This window comes from Microchirus variegatus (genome assembly GCF_963457635.1).
Source record: "Microchirus variegatus genome assembly, chromosome: 6".
Lineage (NCBI taxonomy): Eukaryota > Metazoa > Chordata > Actinopteri > Pleuronectiformes > Soleidae > Microchirus > Microchirus variegatus.
The window spans coordinates 10,206,316-10,224,146 of record NC_139807.1 but is presented as its reverse complement, the minus strand read 5'-3'; the positions used below and the strand labels follow the sequence as shown (position 1 = coordinate 10,224,146).

The following is a 17,831-nucleotide window of genomic DNA, read 5'->3' as shown; positions in this document are numbered from 1 at the left end:
TTTCCTTGTCACAGTCTTTTTCCCCTCTAACCAGCAGTGTATTTATTAAATAGTCGCTGTTTTTAGCAAATCTTGGGACACAAGTCTGAAGAATATGGTCTTTCTCTCCAGGGGAATAGGACGTCCAACTTCTTAAGAACAGAACATTCCCAGGAAATATGATAGCAGACTCATTTTAATCTCCAATTTTCCATTTTCACAAATCTCTGAGAGACAGGCACTAAAATACCAAGGTTGTTTTGATTTAATGACATTTGAAACTGGGTTTTCTATGTAGTAGAAATGCGAAATAATAATTTGAAGAGAGTGTTTTCTAGGCCGAGAGAGGCAGAAAATCTATGTTTGCCTCATGTACTGTAGATGAACGACAACAACTCCCAGAATGCACTGCGCGCGCAGCCCTGCGACGCACAGCAGCAGGCCTCACTCCCCTTTATTATTGAGTGAAGCTAGTTAGTTGTGTAAACACAACAATCCCGGTAAGGAATTAGTTGGTAAATACATTACAGACGTGTAAATTACTCACGGGTTTTTTCTATGGTGCTAAATTGTATTGGACGTGTAGTAAAAACGAGACAAGGACAAGCAGTAAGTTCCCGTCATTTGCCGGTCAGAGATTCCTAGCGGTGCAAACAAGCTGATAGCCTGAAGGCTAACGCTAGCGCTATTAGCTTGTTTGCAACGATACACCACCCGGAGTTTGGATACGACGCCGACATGGAAAAGCTGGAAACTCAGAGGGTTTATTGTCTCCATTCACAGTAGGAAAACATCACTGAGCGGTAAGACTGTAACTCTAATTCTCGACTCTTTCTGCTCACATAGTTATCGGCAGTAAAGCAACAACGTTGTCAAAGTAACGTTTGATAGTCACGTGCATATAAGTGATATATAGGTAAGCTGTTAGCATAAAGCTACCTTGTTTTCGCTAATCAGTGTTTTTCAAATGTTTTTAATGTTATTCATGTTTGTTCAAGAAGTCACAGACACTGTTTTTAATCCACGGTCATTTTCAGTGTATGCTAACATCTAATGTTATTCATAGCCTATATACTGTAGACAACATTAGAACGTTCACAGCTAACCCAGTTGGCATATTTTGCTGAAATGTTTATGTTTTTCTGGGGGAAAAAAAGTCAAATCTTCGTTCATATTGTATGTGTAATTGTGTTCATTGTCATTTACAGGAGAAACATGGTTTAATCAAGTCCGTCTTGGAGAAAATCTTCACACCACACACCGTCCAGTGTCTGCTCCTCTTCCAGACTCCTCCATCAGTGCCACATCAGATTCTGTCGCTGCTGTATATGTTTCATTATTTATTTTTTGTTTTGCATAATGTGTAGGACTTTATTTTAGATGTATCTCCTTGTTTATTTTAATTTGTACCCTTGGATATGATGGCAAAACGTTTTTGTTTGTGAATAATAAAGTTTTCACTAAACAAAGTAGCTCTAATTCTGAAGTGTTTATGAACCTTTTCCTTCATATGAAATCACTTTCCTCTAATGGGTGCAACACTAAGGGCAAGAAGTAAACAACAACCAATATGAATTGTACATATTCTCTCCACATATTCTGCTTAATTCATAGTGGTGATTCTTTTCGTATGGATTTGTAAACATGTTTTGTACATGTGCATTAAAACAGTGAACATTTCAATAATAGACTGCCTCCTAATTGTATTTTATTTTATATATATATATATATATATATATATATATATTTATTTATTTTTTTTAATTATAACATCTGTTCATTTGCGAAGCAAAAAGTACAGCAGTACTCCTTATGTACCACGGGATGGCAGCAAAGCTGAGTAATGAAAGTATGGTTCCAGTGTTCATGCCCTGAAATGCTCCTCTCATAAGGTATACGTTATTTCAATCCTTGATCAAATAAAGGGCACTTATTTGTAGTTTATATTCATGTTCATGATGGATTATATTGTATTGTAATATATAACTCATTATTTTTTTTTACTTTTTACAAGTTATGAGAAACAGTTAAAATCCAATAGAAAGAGGTATTTCTTTAGAATAGTAATATAATTTGGTTTTGGCTTGGAGACAGTAAGTCACATTACTTTAATTGTGCTTCAGCTTTGTGAGTCTATTAGACCCACTTCAGACCCACGTGCCACTTCAGTTCCCCCCCACCAGCCCCAGCACACACCCATCGCCTTTAAATATGACGGGCAGCAGGAGGAGCAGCAGACCCGGGCTGTAGTCTGTGTGACAGGTGCCGCACACCGCGATGACAGCGACACGTGTGATGCTGATGATGGTGATGATGATAATGATGATGATGCCGCTCTGCTCGTCCGCAGGCGAAGCCCAGAATTCTTCGGCCACGGTCAGAGAATACTTTGTCGCAGCTGTAGAAATCGGCTGGGACTATATTCACGTGGAAGATGCTGATCCACCGTCAACTGATCAAAGGTCAGTGATTCTTTAGTGATGTCTCTTCTGAAAATGTCCCTCAGACCTCTGTCTTTGAAGTTTTATTATTACTTTCACGAAGTAGTTTGTGAAAAGAAGGTCAACATGTTCTGGCCATTATGGCCCAAGGAAGAACTCGTACTGATTCTGGATTTTAAAATAAATAAAAGTAAACTTGATAAGATAGGGGAGGTTTTTTATATATATATATATGTATTTCAATTATTAAAGTGTCATGTAATACTCTTTATACAGTAACACATACAGTGCTTAGACCACCTGTCCACCAACTATAAGAAATAAAAGAAAGAAAATCAAAAGGTTGTTTAAATATTTGGCAAAATAAATAACATATTACCAAATTTATAACCAAATTTGAGCCGGATCACTGGTCTCAACATTCAACCACTAAAACTCTCTCTTCACGGTTCAGGAATACAAGTAAATATCTATAATATGACTTCTTAATGAAGAGATAATAATGTGCTTTAATATTTTTTTATGTAAAATTTGAAAATAATAATAATAAAGAGCCTCTACATACATATTAACCATTACAGAAACAGTCTATGAATGACACTATGGCAAACTGAGAGTGATTTCTGCTTATTTTCAGAAACAGAAATAAGTAGAAGTAGAAATAAGCAACTACTTTATATTTTCAGGAGATCAAGATCCAGAGACATTACACAAAAATACATCAAGGCAGTTTACCGGGAGTACACAGATTCTACATACACTGTCCCCAAGCCAAGACCAGCATGGACAGGTAGGTCTCCTCTCATCATGTTCACAGCTTGTATCTTCTCTTTTTATTGTTATCCTGAATTTGCAAGGAAAGTTTTATTTTTGTCCGCAGGTATTCAAGGTCCGGTGATCGTCGCTCAGGCTGGTGACAGGGTGGTGGTCCACTTCAAAAACCTGGCCTCTCAGCCCTACAGTATCAGCCCTGTTGGAGTCACATACTGGAAACAGTCTGAAGGTAAAGTGAAAGTGAACAAACCTTTAAACCTTCTGCTTTTTACAAACTGGCTTGTTGGTCAGCAGCATTCTGTTCACCGTGGTCAAATCATGACCAAGAACTTGACTCAGATTTTAGAAGGAAAGACATTTTTAAAAAAGTGCCAAAGTGACCTAAATCTTAGTCAGACGTTCGACTTGTGGCCAAAAGTGAGCAATAGCATTTAAAGACGTTTAAAATTACTTTTGGGTGATTAACTGTAGACATAATCATCCAGGAAAAAAAAGGTTTTACTTGCCCAAAAAGTTGCCCCCCCCCCCCCCCCCCCCCCCTCATTCCTGAGAAATTGAAACTCGCAACGGTTTCCATTATCTTGTGTGTGCAGATTTTGCGCAGCATGTTAGAGCCAAACAACTCTACAGGGCGACAATAGATGTCTGCAAATGTGATAATGGTATAAACATGATGTGAGGAGCTTTTCAAGATTAATCCTCGCAGACTTTGGCTCACGTCCTAATGCTGCCGTAGATCCAGAGCGGTCACTTCCTGTCAATGACTCATGTCTTCCTGCCACTGGGTTAGATTCTTCTCGTGGAAGTTAATCATAATCTGAAAAGCTGCTCCTGTCACATCCATGATGCAGCTTAATCAGTGAAGTGAACGGTGAGGAAAAAAAGTTTGTGGCCTGTAGCTGGTTTTTATGATTTAAGTTATCGTTGCTCAGCATCATGAATCTCAGCTGATTGATTCAATCATTTCATTGATCAACAAGACAGTGAAAAAGTGATAATAATGAGTCCTTTTTTGTTTAAGTGACTTTCCTGTTTTCACCCACTTCTCCTGAACGAGTCATGCTGCATGTCTTTTTATTTCCAGGAGCCGGGTACGATGACTCCACGGCGGGTCAGGAGAAGGAGGATGACGCCGTCTCTCCAGGAGGATACTATGAATACGTGTGGGACATCAGTCCTAAAGATGGACCCACCAGCAGCGACCCCGACTGCCTCACTTACTCCTACTCGTCCCAGGTGGACACAGTCAGAGACGTCAACTCGGGACTCATCGGCGCCTTGCTCATCTGCAAATCGAGTCAGTATTATGAGGAGAAAGAGTCAGCTTTTATTTGCAAGTCGAGCTTTCTCGTTGTGGAAGGAGCTTTCCAACGTCTCAACTGTCAACCCAAAATCTATTAAGTTGTTGGAGGATGCAGTGTTTTAAAGTGTTGAATTGTGCTTGAAAGCGTCATCCTTTGCTGTTCTTCAAACCTCTCTGTATGTTTCATGCTTTCCCCTTTTTTTTCCCCAGGTGCCTTAACAGTCGAAGGCAAGAGGAGAGACCCAGCGTTTGTCCTGCTCTTTGCCGTATTCGACGAGACCAAGAGCTGGTACGGAGAATTAGGAGAGAGGATGAGCAGAGAGAAGTTCAAGAGGAGCAATAACAGGAAGAAATACCACACCATCAATGGATATGTTAACTCTACGTTACCTGGTAATGAGCCACAGTGTCATGTGGTAATGTTAAGTGTCGCTAACACTCGCCTGTGTATCAGTGGCTGCTGCGTACAAGGAATTTGGCCTCATTGTTTTCTCTCCGTAGGTTTGACAATGTGTCAAGGCCGCAATCACGTGTTTTGGCATTTGATTGGCGTAGGCTCAGCGCCAGAAATCCACTCCATTCAGTTTCAGGATCACTCGCTGCAGGTAATTCAGTGACTAATTATTTCATAATGAACATTTCAGAAGCTTTTTCATGTGTTAAAACTTAGATGAACAAAATGTCTGAAGTGAAGTGCAGTTTGTAGCAGTCTTCTGCTACATGTCAGCATGTACTGTATCAAAATACCTTCTTTTAACATTCAAAGGCCTCCATAACCGAGCTCCACCATATCTCACTCTCCTCCACACTTACACACCTTCCCTTATTCCTCTCAATGCCGCCTGCCCGTCTGTCCACAATGGGACTCAGATCTTTCTTCCGTTCGGCCCCCCTAATTCTGGAATGCACTCCCTACCTAGTTTCAAATCTCAACTCCAAACTCACTTAATCAGAATAGCCTTCTCCACCGCAACCATCTTTTTCAGTATTCTGCATTTTAAACTGTGGTATTGATGACTCCATCTTCTGTGTTGAATTTGTCGGTATTATTTTATCTTAACTTTTGTCTCTTTGGTTTATCTTCTTATTTAAAGGTGCATTATGTAATAAATCTACAGCAACTGGCCATAAAATCCTCCTAATATGTCACAGAGACTCAGGAATAATGTTCACATAACAAACTGAACTCACCAACAACAACAGTACAGCCAAAATATTTGCATAAAAAAAATATATTTTGCAGACTGCAAATCATGTGTTGGCATGTGGCGCCACCTACTGCCATCCACCAATCATTGCAGTCAGTAGAGTCTCAGCTGCCGAGCAACCACGGGTTGCCAGTTACGTAAGAAAATGAAACCTGAAAGACCTCTGTATTTTGAATTTGGATGTAGTAACCGTTTTTTTGGCCACATTCTTACATATGGCACCTTTAAGATTTGAAAGACAATTCCTAGTTTTACAAATACACTATGATTCAAAAGTTTGGGGTCACTTAGAAATGTCCTTATTTTTGAAGGAAAAGCCCTTTTTTCAATGAATATAACATTAAATGAATCAGAAATACACTCTGTACATTGTTAATGTGGTAAACGACTATTCTAGCTGCAAACATCTGGTTTTTAATGGAATATGTAAATAGGTGTATAGAGGCCCATTTCCAGTGACCATCTCTCCAGTGTTCTAATGGTACATTGTGTTTGCTAATCGCGTTAGAAGGCTATTGGATGATTAGAAAACCCTGAAAAGCCTTGTGCAATGATGTTAGCACAGCTGAAAACAGTTTCTATGTTTCTGTTCTATATAAAATCTAACGTATTGGCTTTTTGTTGTGGTTTTTTTCAGGTGTTGACTCATCGTAAGGTCACCATGGAGGTGACCCCCATGACCTTTATCACAGCAGAAATGAGACCTGCTGCGATCGGACGTTTCCTCATCAGCTGTCAGATTCATTCTCACCACCATGGTAACAACACACATCCGTTACTCTGACAAAGATTAATTCATCGGAGTCGTTGCTCTGGTTGTTATAATATGCACTACTGCTCCCGCAGATGGCATGAACGCATTGTTCACAGTGGAGAAATGCCCCGACGTCGTCGCTGTGCCGGGACCAGATCGGCGTAACGTCAAACACAGCGCATATGGCGACTACAGTGACGACTACAGTGAGGAAAATTCAGAGCATATGTTCAATACTATAAGCTTTCAGCCTAAGAAACCTCAGGTGCAGGTGAGATCCAGCAGAGGACAGGACTCCAAAATCTGGGAGCATTTTATTGCTGCTGAGGAAGTCACATGGGACTACGCTCCTCATCTCAAACCCACAGACAGGTAGGAGAGATGGAGGAACATCTAAAAGTCATCTAAAATCATCTAAAAGTGAGTCAGTGAACTGTTTTGATATTAACTGTGATTTCAATTTCTTAATCCTCATCAGTGATTTGAAGTCCAGATATTTCCCTGCATCGCCCCATCACCTGGGTTACAAGTACAAAAAGGTTGCATATGTAGAATACACGGATGCATCGTTCACTGTGAGGAAAAGCCCTGCCAAGAACTTACTGGGTCCACTTCTGAAAGGAAAAGTCAACGATCAGTTCCACGTGAGTCGCTGTTTTTATGACGATATCACGTAAATGAGCTAGAATAGAAAGAAATAAACAGGTTCTGTGAAAAAAGAAGATCTTTGTTTGATTTTTTCTATTCATCTTCCCTGGGTTTATCTTGTGTTTCCAGATCACTTTTAGAAACCTGGCCAGTCGACCCTTCAATATTTACCCCAATGGCCTGACCAAGATCTTCCCACTTCATCGAAGCGCAAACGGTAAATCTCAAAACACAGACACAAACAAACAGATTGTATTTTTAAGACATTTTTTTTTGTGGTTTTCATATCATTTGTTGTTGGGTTTGGAGTCTCTACACTCTTAGAAATAAGGGTTCCAAAAGGGTCCTTCCTACCATTTGCTTCTGAAAAACCCTTTCCCCAAGAAAGGGTTTTTCAAGGGTTCTTGGTAACACTGATGGTTCCAGTAAGAATCATTTTGATCCAGAGAACCCTTTAAAACCCATTTCCTGAATACAGGTTCTTAAAAGGGTTCCAGGTGGAAAAAAGGTTCTACCTTAAGCCAAAAAGGGTTCTCCTATGAGGACAAGCCCAAGAACCTTATATGGTTCTACTTAGCACTTTTATTTCTAAGAGTGTACCACAATCACATTGATCTGTAGGGTGATAACAGATCATCCCAGAAAGCAGGGAAAAATGAAACCAATCATGACCTAATATTTTACATAAATGTACTTTGGGAATATCGGTTAAAAACAGAACAACCTTTATGGAAACTCTTTGTTTGTCTTATCGTCTGTCATGCTGTTTTATGTAGTTAACATCCCAAATTACTTACTGTACATCGATTTTTTTATTATTATTATTATTTTTTTTTTTTTTAAATCTAATTTCCTTTCATCGAACAGATGCAGGGCAGAACTTGCGCTCCATGGGTGTGCCCCCGAACGGCACGTTTGGCTACATTTGGAGGCTAACGACAGATGATGGGCCCCTGCAGGGAGACCCCCAGTGTCTCACCCAGCTGTATCAGAGCACCGTCTCACCAGAGAGGGACTTGGTATCGGGACTGGTGGGCACCCTGCTCATCTGCAAGTATGATGCCATCGACAGAAGAGGACGCCTGGTCAGAAGAACGTTTAAGAATCTGCACATTTAGTAGCACTTAATTAGCGTCAATGTGTGATTTAATTTCATGTTTTGTGTCCTTTACTGAATGGATGGCTGAGTGCAGGTGGGCCCAGATAAAGAGTGGAGTTTGACTTTTGCCGTCTTTGACGAGAACCAAAGTTGGTACTTCGATGAAAACATGCAGAAGTACAACCAGAACTCCTCGAACCTCAAGGACCCTGAATTCTACAACTCCAATGTCATTTACAGTGAGTTCACTTTTGATGTTATATTGGCATATATAGAGAGAGGAAACAGTATATGCTCAGTATCAGTATTTCCCCTTCTCTCTTCCAGGTGTGAATGGCATCATGTTCAGCGGGCGTCAGTTTGTGATGTGTCAGACTGACGTCACATTCTGGCATGTGGTCAGTGTGGGAACCCAGAGTGACTTCCTCTCTGTTTACTTTACGGGAAACCTGTTTCAGTCCCAAGGCCTTTACCAGTCAGTTCTCACCCTGTTCCCCATGACTGGCATTACTGTTCCCATGGAGACAGAGTTGTCAGGTAAGCTTCTGGACATGTAGAGGTTAAACAGTTGGAGTAACCTAATTTGAAGCATCTCTGGTGTGGACTTAGTCACAGACGGACTTGAAGCTCCTCTGAGTAACTTGTGGTGCCAAGACAATGCTAACGTAGCTGTACCGCCTCCAGACTTACACCAAACCTTAGGTGCACCTGCAGAGCTTTCTGAAACGACAAATCCAGGTCCTTATTCCAACCATAATTTGCTGTCTCACTTTACTAGGATTCATCAGCGCTGTGTGACACAGCACCGCTTTAAGAAACACAGCTATACCTTTTTGACCTCTATCGCCACTGAGCCGTGTTTTCTGTGTCCATACCTGCATATTTCAAAGAAGATAAACTAAAAAGGCATCATTAGAAGTCTTTAAATGTATATAATCTACTAAGAAAAAGTTAGATTTTTGCCTTAAAATGTGGTAAATACTATAATCTACAGTAGATAATTTATTTGGAAGCCTTAAGGAGGGAAGTGTGGAACATACTCAACAAGTCAAGGTCCTGGCGGTAACTTAAATGTGATTAAATACATTTAGCTCTTTTTGAGCATTAAGCTTTAAGGCCACTATCTGACATATTTACAGGTGTTGAGGTACTTAGTTATATTACCATAAAACGTTTTTTTAAATACAATCAAAAAGTGGGCTACCACACAGTTACTGTACCCAAACTGCAGAGACATACGTGCATTAGGGTCCAACACTGGTTAAGACACAATAAAGCATTTTGATAGGCAATCATTATCTCTCATATGTATTGGGCAATGATGTAGACCAGGGTTTCTCACTCCTGGTCCGGTGGAGCCACTGTCCTGCATGTTTTAGATGTGTTTCCCTGCTCCAACACACCTGATTCAAATAAATGGGTCGTTTTCAGGCTTCAGCAGAGCTCACTGAAGAGCTGACCATTAGAATCAAGTGTGTGTTTGAGCAGGGAAACACATCTAAAACATGCAGGACATGTGCCATCAGAGAACAAGCTTCCACTCAAGTCACATGACCTCTCTCTTCTCTCAGGTGAGTGGGAGATCAGTGCCTTTGACGGCAGCCTCAAAAGCCTCGGCATGAGCATCCGGTACACCGTTCTTCCCTGTGATAAGGGAGATCTCCCGTTAGTCGATCGAGACGGAATGGAAGAGGATCTCTCTGACTACCTCGATGAGATTTCTCTACAGCCCAGAGGCAGAAGACCTCAAAATCATACTGTTTTGGTGAAGGTGTGCAAGAAACCCCGAGCTGACAACAACACCGATCAAAACGTCATTCATAATACGACCGAAGCAGCTGAAGGAGAGGTGTTATGTCAGCTGAGGAGAGTCGCAGGATCGTCAGAAGAAGGAGAAACCTCAAACGATGTGTCAGACGGAGGAATCCCTCAGGATATCCTGGAGGACATAGAGAGGAATGGGGAGTGGTTAGTGAGTGAGAACAAGACTGACAGTGGAGAAAGGAGAAGCAGCAGACAGAGAAGACAAGTAGACAGAAACTGTACAGATGGAGACATCAGCTCAGGAGCCTCAGAAGAAGGAGTAGCTGAGATAGAGATCAGTGGAGAGAATATGGAAAACTGGACTGACACTAGTGCTGAGGTAAAGTCTGAGGAATGGAGTGAAACATCATCATCATCAGAAGAAAGCAATGAGATCTTATTGAACAGCGACGGTGATGCCCTTCATGGGAAGACGGTGTCACCAGTGGAGCCAGGAAGTGCTTCAGAAGAAACAGTTGTAAGCTTTGTTTGGGAAAATCACATCCAGACTGAGCCTGAGTCACGCACAGTTGATCTGCTGGACCTGGGATACAAGAACACCACGGAAAACAACAGCACACAAACTGATCTGTCTCTGGAGTATGATTATGACTACAACAGTCAGGTACTGCAACACCATTTATGTGTGTTAGCTTGAGTGTCAATGTGTAAGTGCCTGATGCCAGAAAACCAAACTCTCTATTTATTTATTTATTTTAGATAAACAGCACATCAGACATATCGTCCTCAGATTATCTGGACCCACGCTCAGGAGGCTTTAGATACCGCACGTTCTACATCGCGGCAGAGGAGATCACGTGGGACTACGGTATCAAAAAACCACATCAGCTCATCAAACCCAGGTCAGTAATTATTAAAAAATTATTTTCATCCAGATTTCCACGCAAGGTTTGATGTTTTGATCAGCTATTGTCCAATTTTTGTACTGTTGTGGGAATTTCTCTGCTGCTGGTGAAGAATGAAATATAAAGACCTTCTGCCGGCCGACAAGGAAAAGGTCAATCTTCACAGGAGTGATCCTTGCTGGAGAAAGACCTTGAACAAAATGAACACTCCACATTTATGCCTGAGCAGCTCCCCATCGCATTCCTCCAATAGACAAAGACTCTACCATTTCATACGGAGCTTTCACGCTGCTTTGTCTATTGTAGGTATCGGGGAGGTTTTACCATTACAGTACAAACTTACTACCTTCCTCTCCAAATGTTGCCATGTAAGCATGATAAACATGGACAACATGCTTACCAGCAACATTCAATCCAGTCCAGTCAATGTCAAAGTATCAGCACTGACTCTACACCTCTTTTTTTAGAGAGATGCGTCGAGGGATGAGGAAGTTCCTGCCACAGTATAAGAAGGTGGTGTTCAGAGGCTACAGAGGTGAAGACTTCCTACATCCCATACACATAGGAGAGCTTCAGGAACACCTGGGAATCATGGGACCTTTCATCAGAGCTGAGGTTAACGACCTTGTGACTGTGAGTGACACAAAAATAACATTTGTAAATGATGCAAAAATGGCTCCACTCTTGTCACATTTAGTAGATGTTTGATGTTGTTTCCCTCATGGTCTTTATTCAAGGTGATCTTCAAAAACAAGGCGTCCAGGCCGTACTCTTTGCACCTGCACGGAGTCTATGACCGCAGCCAGGGGGCCGGCATTGCTCAGACCTATGCCTCCTCTGCACCACCGGGTGTCCCAGGGGAGCCTGTGGCTCCTGGGGAGGCACGGACCTACAACTGGAGAATAACCAGGAAACAAGGACCCACTGACCTTGAATTTGACTGCAAGACCGGAGCGTACTATTCCACTGTTGACAAGGTCAGTTTATGTACCTGTTTATCTGCTATTATGTGTCTGTTTGTTTGTTTGCTCTTGTATTTGTTGCCTCTTTAGGACATTTTATGGCAAAACACATTGACTTTATCAGGACCAGTGGTCTTCTTAGGGACTAAAACCTGGTACGAATGAGGAAGAACCTACAGAGAGGGTTAGGGTTTTTCCCAAAAACGAGCTGAAACTTGGACTTGAAACTTTTCCCCCCGAATCCACAGTGGCATGAAAGTTTCTTATGTGATAAATCCTGAGGACCCTGAGTTTCCTGTACTTTTATCTGTTAAGTAAAGATTCAATTGATTCAAGACATTACATATTTACGTTTTGTATGTTCTCTCATATTCAGGAGAGGGACCTTCACTCAGGTCTGATCGGTCCACTGGTCATCTGTAAGCCCGGCACCCTTCGGACTCGTCAGAACACTCAGGCGGACATCCAAGAGTTTTCCCTGCTCTTCCACACCTTTGATGAAACTAAAAGCTGGTACCTGGAAGAGAATCTACAGAGGCACTGTGCGCCGCCATGTCAGGTCAACATTGAGGATCCCTGGTATCACACCAGCAACAAGTTTGCAGGTCAGGATCATAAAGATTAACGAGCGGTGGTGTCATTTCATTTCTAAATCGTGTTTCCTTAGAAGCAATAGTGTGTTTTTTGTTTTTCCCCCCATGTAGCAATAAATGGTTACGTGGCTGAGACACTACCCGGTCTGTTGGTCGCCCAGCACCAGAGAGTGAGGTGGCACTTGTTGAATGTGGGAAGCGACGGCGAGTACCACGCCGTGCACTTCCACGGTTTGCCGTTCACCGTTCACACTGACCAGGAACACCGTATGGGGGTCTACAACCTTTTCCCTGGTAAATGCACATATGCATTCATACATATTGTTGTTTCCGGCTGTGTAACGTATAGTATGTCATGCCGTTTATTTCCAAATCCATTTCCTATATTGCTCCATTGCCTGTTGTCTAATTTATGTTATTACTCTCTTTTGCAAATCTCCATCCTTCCCCCTCCAGGAGTGTTTGGCACAGTAGAGATGAGACCCCCTACAGTGGGCACTTGGTTGGTGGAGTGCACTGTTGGAGATTACCAGCTGGCCGGCATGAGGGCTAAACTACTGGTGTATAATCCACGTAGGTTGATGTGTAATCTAGCGGTAATAAGCCAGTGGATCCAGGAATGGCAGTGTCTGTATGTTTTTGATAATCTGAGACTGACATAGTATTCCCAATTTGTACCTTGGGAAACCTTTGAAATAATGATAATCATGTGAAACCCAACCCACACAATGTCCTGCAGGATCACTTCCGTAGTTCTTATACTTGATTTTTTTGTGAAATGACATGCAGGATGTGTGTTGCCTCTGGGGATGAAATCAGGAAGAATTGAGGATTTCCAGATCACGGCATCAGATCACATAGGTAAAGACACTTGTCAAATACATATGACAACCAGTGCACTGAAAATGGAAGATAGCTTCATGAAAACACATGTTTACTTGTGTGTGTCCAGATAGCTGGGAGCCTCGGCTGGCTCGGCTGGATCAGACCGGTTATATCAATGCCTGGATGGGCAGAAACAAGATGTCATGGATACAGGTCAGACAATCTTCCTCCGTTCATGTTTGTTTGTATCTAGGACAATACGTGGTGCTCACTCTTATTATCAGTGTAATCCCCACATGAGCAGAGTTAAATGCAGTGTGTCTGATCTTAGGTGGACCTCCAGAGGCCAACCCTGCTGCACGGTGTGCAGACACAGGGGGTCAGGTCAAAGCTGAGGGACCACTACATCACATTCTTCACCGTCGCCTACAGTCTGGACCTGGATAACTGGATCACATACAGAGGAAACAGCACCAGGCAGAACAACGTATGACCTCAACTCAGATCACAATAGTGATATTATTATTAATAATAATAAAACATTCATTCTTCAGGAAATGAGTTTCTCAGCATTACAGAAGCTGAGCCCAGAATACCAGGAACACGCAGTTCCCTCATCGCACAGATAAACAGACGAGGAGAGCACTGACTTTAACCATGTGCTCCATTGTGTGTATTCTGTGGTGATGGCTTCATACCGCTCTGATATCACACCCTTGGGTGTCTGCTGGTACCGATCTCAGTCTGATAAAGTCATTTTTTATATCTTTTTAAACGACTCACCTATTAGCTGCACTGCTGCATCGCCATAAAAAACCCATTTTAAACTGTATGAGCAATATTCAGCTCCCATAAAGAAGAAATTATCCGACCACGTTCTCACACGCTGCTTAGTCAAGTGTTTATATGGAAAATTTTAGACTAATGCGTACACTCAGTGTCAGTTTTGGCTCATTCCTGATATTCTATATATACACATACATAAATTTACACATATACATACTGTATATAATAAATAATAAACTGTATTTGGTCATTGAACCAGGATTAAAAAACACTTGGAACTTAGGCAAACAAAATAAGGCATTTGAAGTCATATAGTAATAACATGGGAAAAAAATAATCCAATGATAATATAAGAAGAAAACAATAATAATAAGGAAATAATACACATTCAATGTCCCATGTCTGGAAACATCATCATCATCATCATCCCAATCTGTTGATTAGCACATTAGATTAAGTAAAATCTGCTATTTCTGAGACATCATGGTTATCTTATTAAAATAATTTTAAATATACCGTCTTGTGAACTAGCATCATCTTGCAGATGTTGCCTTAAAATATACTTAAGCTTGATTTACTGATGATTTTTGCCATGTAAATGTTTGTGGGGTTTTTTGCAGTCATTTTTACTTACTATTCATGTTTTTCGCATGTTTTAGGTGTTCCATGGCAACATGGACAGTAGCAGAGTGAAAACCAACAGCTTTATTCCGCCGTTTGTGGCTCGCTACGTCAGGATTGAGCCGTTCAGCTTTGTGCAAAAGCCTGCGCTCCGACTGGAGCTGATGGGCTGCGATCTCAACAGTGAGTTCCACCGAGCTGTGATTTACTGAAGTGTTCGCGTCTCTGAATGAAAATGCAGAGACGGACTCTGTGTACACCCGAGTGAGTGTTTCTCTCTCTGTTTGTGTGTATGTGTTGCCAGGCTGCTCCCTTCCTCTTGGACTCCAGAGGGGGATTCCCGACAGTAGCTTTAATGCTTCCTCATCTCATTCGTCTATGCTGCGTAAGTGGAACCCCAGCCTGGCCCGGCTCCATCAGGAAGGAGGAGCCAACGCCTGGAGGCCAATGGTACAGAATATATTAACAAAAACATTGTATTCTACCTACAGTCCAGGTTTATTACACATTATAAGACTTCCCTCCCTGTCGTTCCCATCCCTCTATCCTTCTTCCTGTCCTCCTCTCTCAAGCTTATCCGTTTCACACTTTGCAGCTGTGAGCGTCAGAGGTGTGATTTGTCCTTCTGACAAAGTGTTGAGCTGTCATTAAAAGTCACACGCCAACACTTGTGATTAATGGACAGAGGTCAAACACTCTGGATCAACCTCCATGTCAACAACTTGGAGGTCTTGGAGGAACATTTTTCTTTTTACCAGCAGTCACAGACAGCGTTCCGTTATTTGTCTTAATGTTAGCCTAAACAGGAACGTGTGCAGGATACAGATTATCATGGGTCAACGCTGAATTACTTTTCCTTGTTTATATCAATGTGAGAGGTTTGAGTGTTAGATCAGCGCAGGAAAGTGCTGTTTCTGCTTCAAATCATTACATCAAATCAAAAATATGCATCACCAGGAACTTTTTCTGGTTTTCCTAAAGTATTGTTGCCAGGTTTTTTAGCCTAAGGCTGAAGCTCAACTCAGTTCAACAGGTTATTTACAAAGTGCTGTACATAAACCACATCATAGTCGTAATAATAAATAGTGTGTCTGAACAAGTTGTTTTAACCATATTCTGTTGGTATTTTTTGTTTCTTTGTTTTGTCTTCAGTTTTTTCCCCATCCAAAATCTAAAAGTGTGTCTTCCGTCCGCCTTCGTTGCAGTATGACAACCCACACGAGTGGCTGCAGGTCGACTTGGGTAAAGTGAAACGCATCACTGGAGTCATCACACAAGGAGCCAGATCCGTGTGGACCGAAATGATGGTGACAGAATTCTCCGTCACCGTCAGTCTTGACGGAGTGTCCTGGAGCAGCGTGTTAGAGGACAGCTCCCGGAGAGAGCAGGTAAAGCACTCAGTTTGAGCATTTCTCTGCTAATAGGAGCCAGGTTCCCCCGTCTCTAAAAGTGTAATGTCCCACATTTTCTTTACTCTTTGGCGTTCCATCTTTATGCCGACGACAGTCAAATTAATGTGCCACTACAACAAGAAAATGTATTTTTTGTGACACAACTAACGCCACTTAATGATAAAAAAGACTGAGGTCACCTCCTAACTTCATGTTAATCTGGGTTATATGAGTCAATATTTGACACCTACAGCCACAAACTGGGTGTGAGACTGGACAGCGATCTTAAACGTGATGCCCAGATTTGCTCGGTGGTCAAGTCTAGCTCTTTTCAAGCGAGACAACTTTGCCAAAGCTAAACAGTTTCTTTCCTCGGCATACTGTTATGTGTTTTGGGCTTAGCCAGACATCACATGCCCGACTACATTTGGTTTTAAAACGCTGTTACTCGGCTTTTACCTGGTACGTGAGAAAAAACAAAGAGCGCATTCCACATTATTTGGTTCCCCGGTTAAATTAATAATTATTTTGTATTTACTGTTTATAACAATTCTTCATCTACTAAAGGGCTAGCGTCTTCTCTTGGTTTCTTTCCATTACCCTCAGATCTTCACAGGAAACAACAATTCGGACGATGAAGCTGTCACTGTGTTTGATCCTCCCTTGTTCGGCCGTTACCTCCGCGTCCACCCGCGGGGCTGGATCAACAACATCGCCCTGCGTCTGGAGATCCTGGGCTGTGACACGCAGCAGGTGTTCTAAAGACCGAACGGATATGTATGGATATGACTGGATATGTATTATATATATATATATATATATCTGTAATTCAATTCTTCCTAGTCAACATTTTTTTTTTCAGATATCTACAATGACATTCTTCCTATCCACAACTGTCATTTCAGATATCCACAATTACATTCTGGATATCTAGAATGAACATTCTGGATGTCTGCAATAGAATTCTTACTCGGAGAAACTCCCATTTCAGATATCTTCAATCCAATAGTTACTAGTCATAATAACATTTACGGTAATTGTCCTAGGAAGAATGACATTGTGGATAGGAAGCATGCCATTGTGGATAGGAAGCATGTCATTGTGGATAGGAGGAACGTAATTGTGGATATCTGAAATAGAAAGCCCAATAGACATGAATGGCAAAAGTGATGTCATTTATCCTAGGAAGAATGTCATAGTGGATAGGAAGAATTTCATTGTGGATAGGAAGAATTGAATTACAGATATCTGTAATAAATATCCAGTCTAGCTGTTAAATGTTAAAACGGCTTGCCATAGGCACCGCACTCACCAGCCGGCATGCCGCAGCGTTTTAGTAGCAGTGTGTGTGTGTGTGTAAAGAATCTAGTTTTACAATGGACAAAGTTGTTATACGACCATTTTTAGGACTTTGTACGAGAAAAGCCAAATTTCTTCTGCAGCCACGATGTTGTTTACATTTTCACCATTCTTTTGCTAATGTGGCGTTCTATCCTGTTATGATGGGAATTATAGTCATGCTAAAGTGGATATAACGTGTTAAAAGGATAGATATCACGTTTAGCATAAACACGGATAAGCTGTGCTAACTACAGAACCTTGTTAAGCTTGTGTAAATATGATAGACTCTGGAAAAGTTCAAAATGTTTCTTCTTAGTTTTGCTTTACAACAACCCCAACACAAATATACAGGGATGCAACATTCTAACGAGCACATGGGATTTCAAAGCTTTATACCATGCTCGGTGAGAGTAGCCATAGATAAATCCCATATTTGG

At 41.5% G+C, this 17,831-nt stretch overlaps 1 protein-coding gene across 1 annotated transcript; it reads left to right on the top strand.

Moving 5' to 3' along the window:
• Positions 1 to 2,256: 2,256 nt before the first annotated feature.
• Positions 2,257 to 16,835, top strand: f8 (coagulation factor VIII, procoagulant component; the record flags this gene model as incomplete). Its single annotated transcript, XM_083891446.1, is given in 27 exon segments — positions 2,257 to 2,454; positions 3,108 to 3,210; positions 3,301 to 3,423; positions 4,279 to 4,491; positions 4,708 to 4,890; positions 4,999 to 5,102; positions 6,343 to 6,463; positions 6,552 to 6,831; positions 6,938 to 7,103; positions 7,237 to 7,324; positions 7,975 to 8,192; positions 8,301 to 8,445; positions 8,534 to 8,743; positions 9,778 to 10,634; positions 10,730 to 10,872; positions 11,343 to 11,508; positions 11,613 to 11,852; positions 12,214 to 12,442; positions 12,542 to 12,724; positions 12,887 to 13,003; positions 13,220 to 13,291; positions 13,383 to 13,468; positions 13,587 to 13,742; positions 14,701 to 14,845; positions 14,967 to 15,112; positions 15,868 to 16,050; positions 16,660 to 16,835. Coding segments are annotated over 27 exon segments (5,031 nt in total). The 3' UTR covers positions 16,816 to 16,835.
• Positions 16,836 to 17,831: the final 996 nt, after the last annotated feature.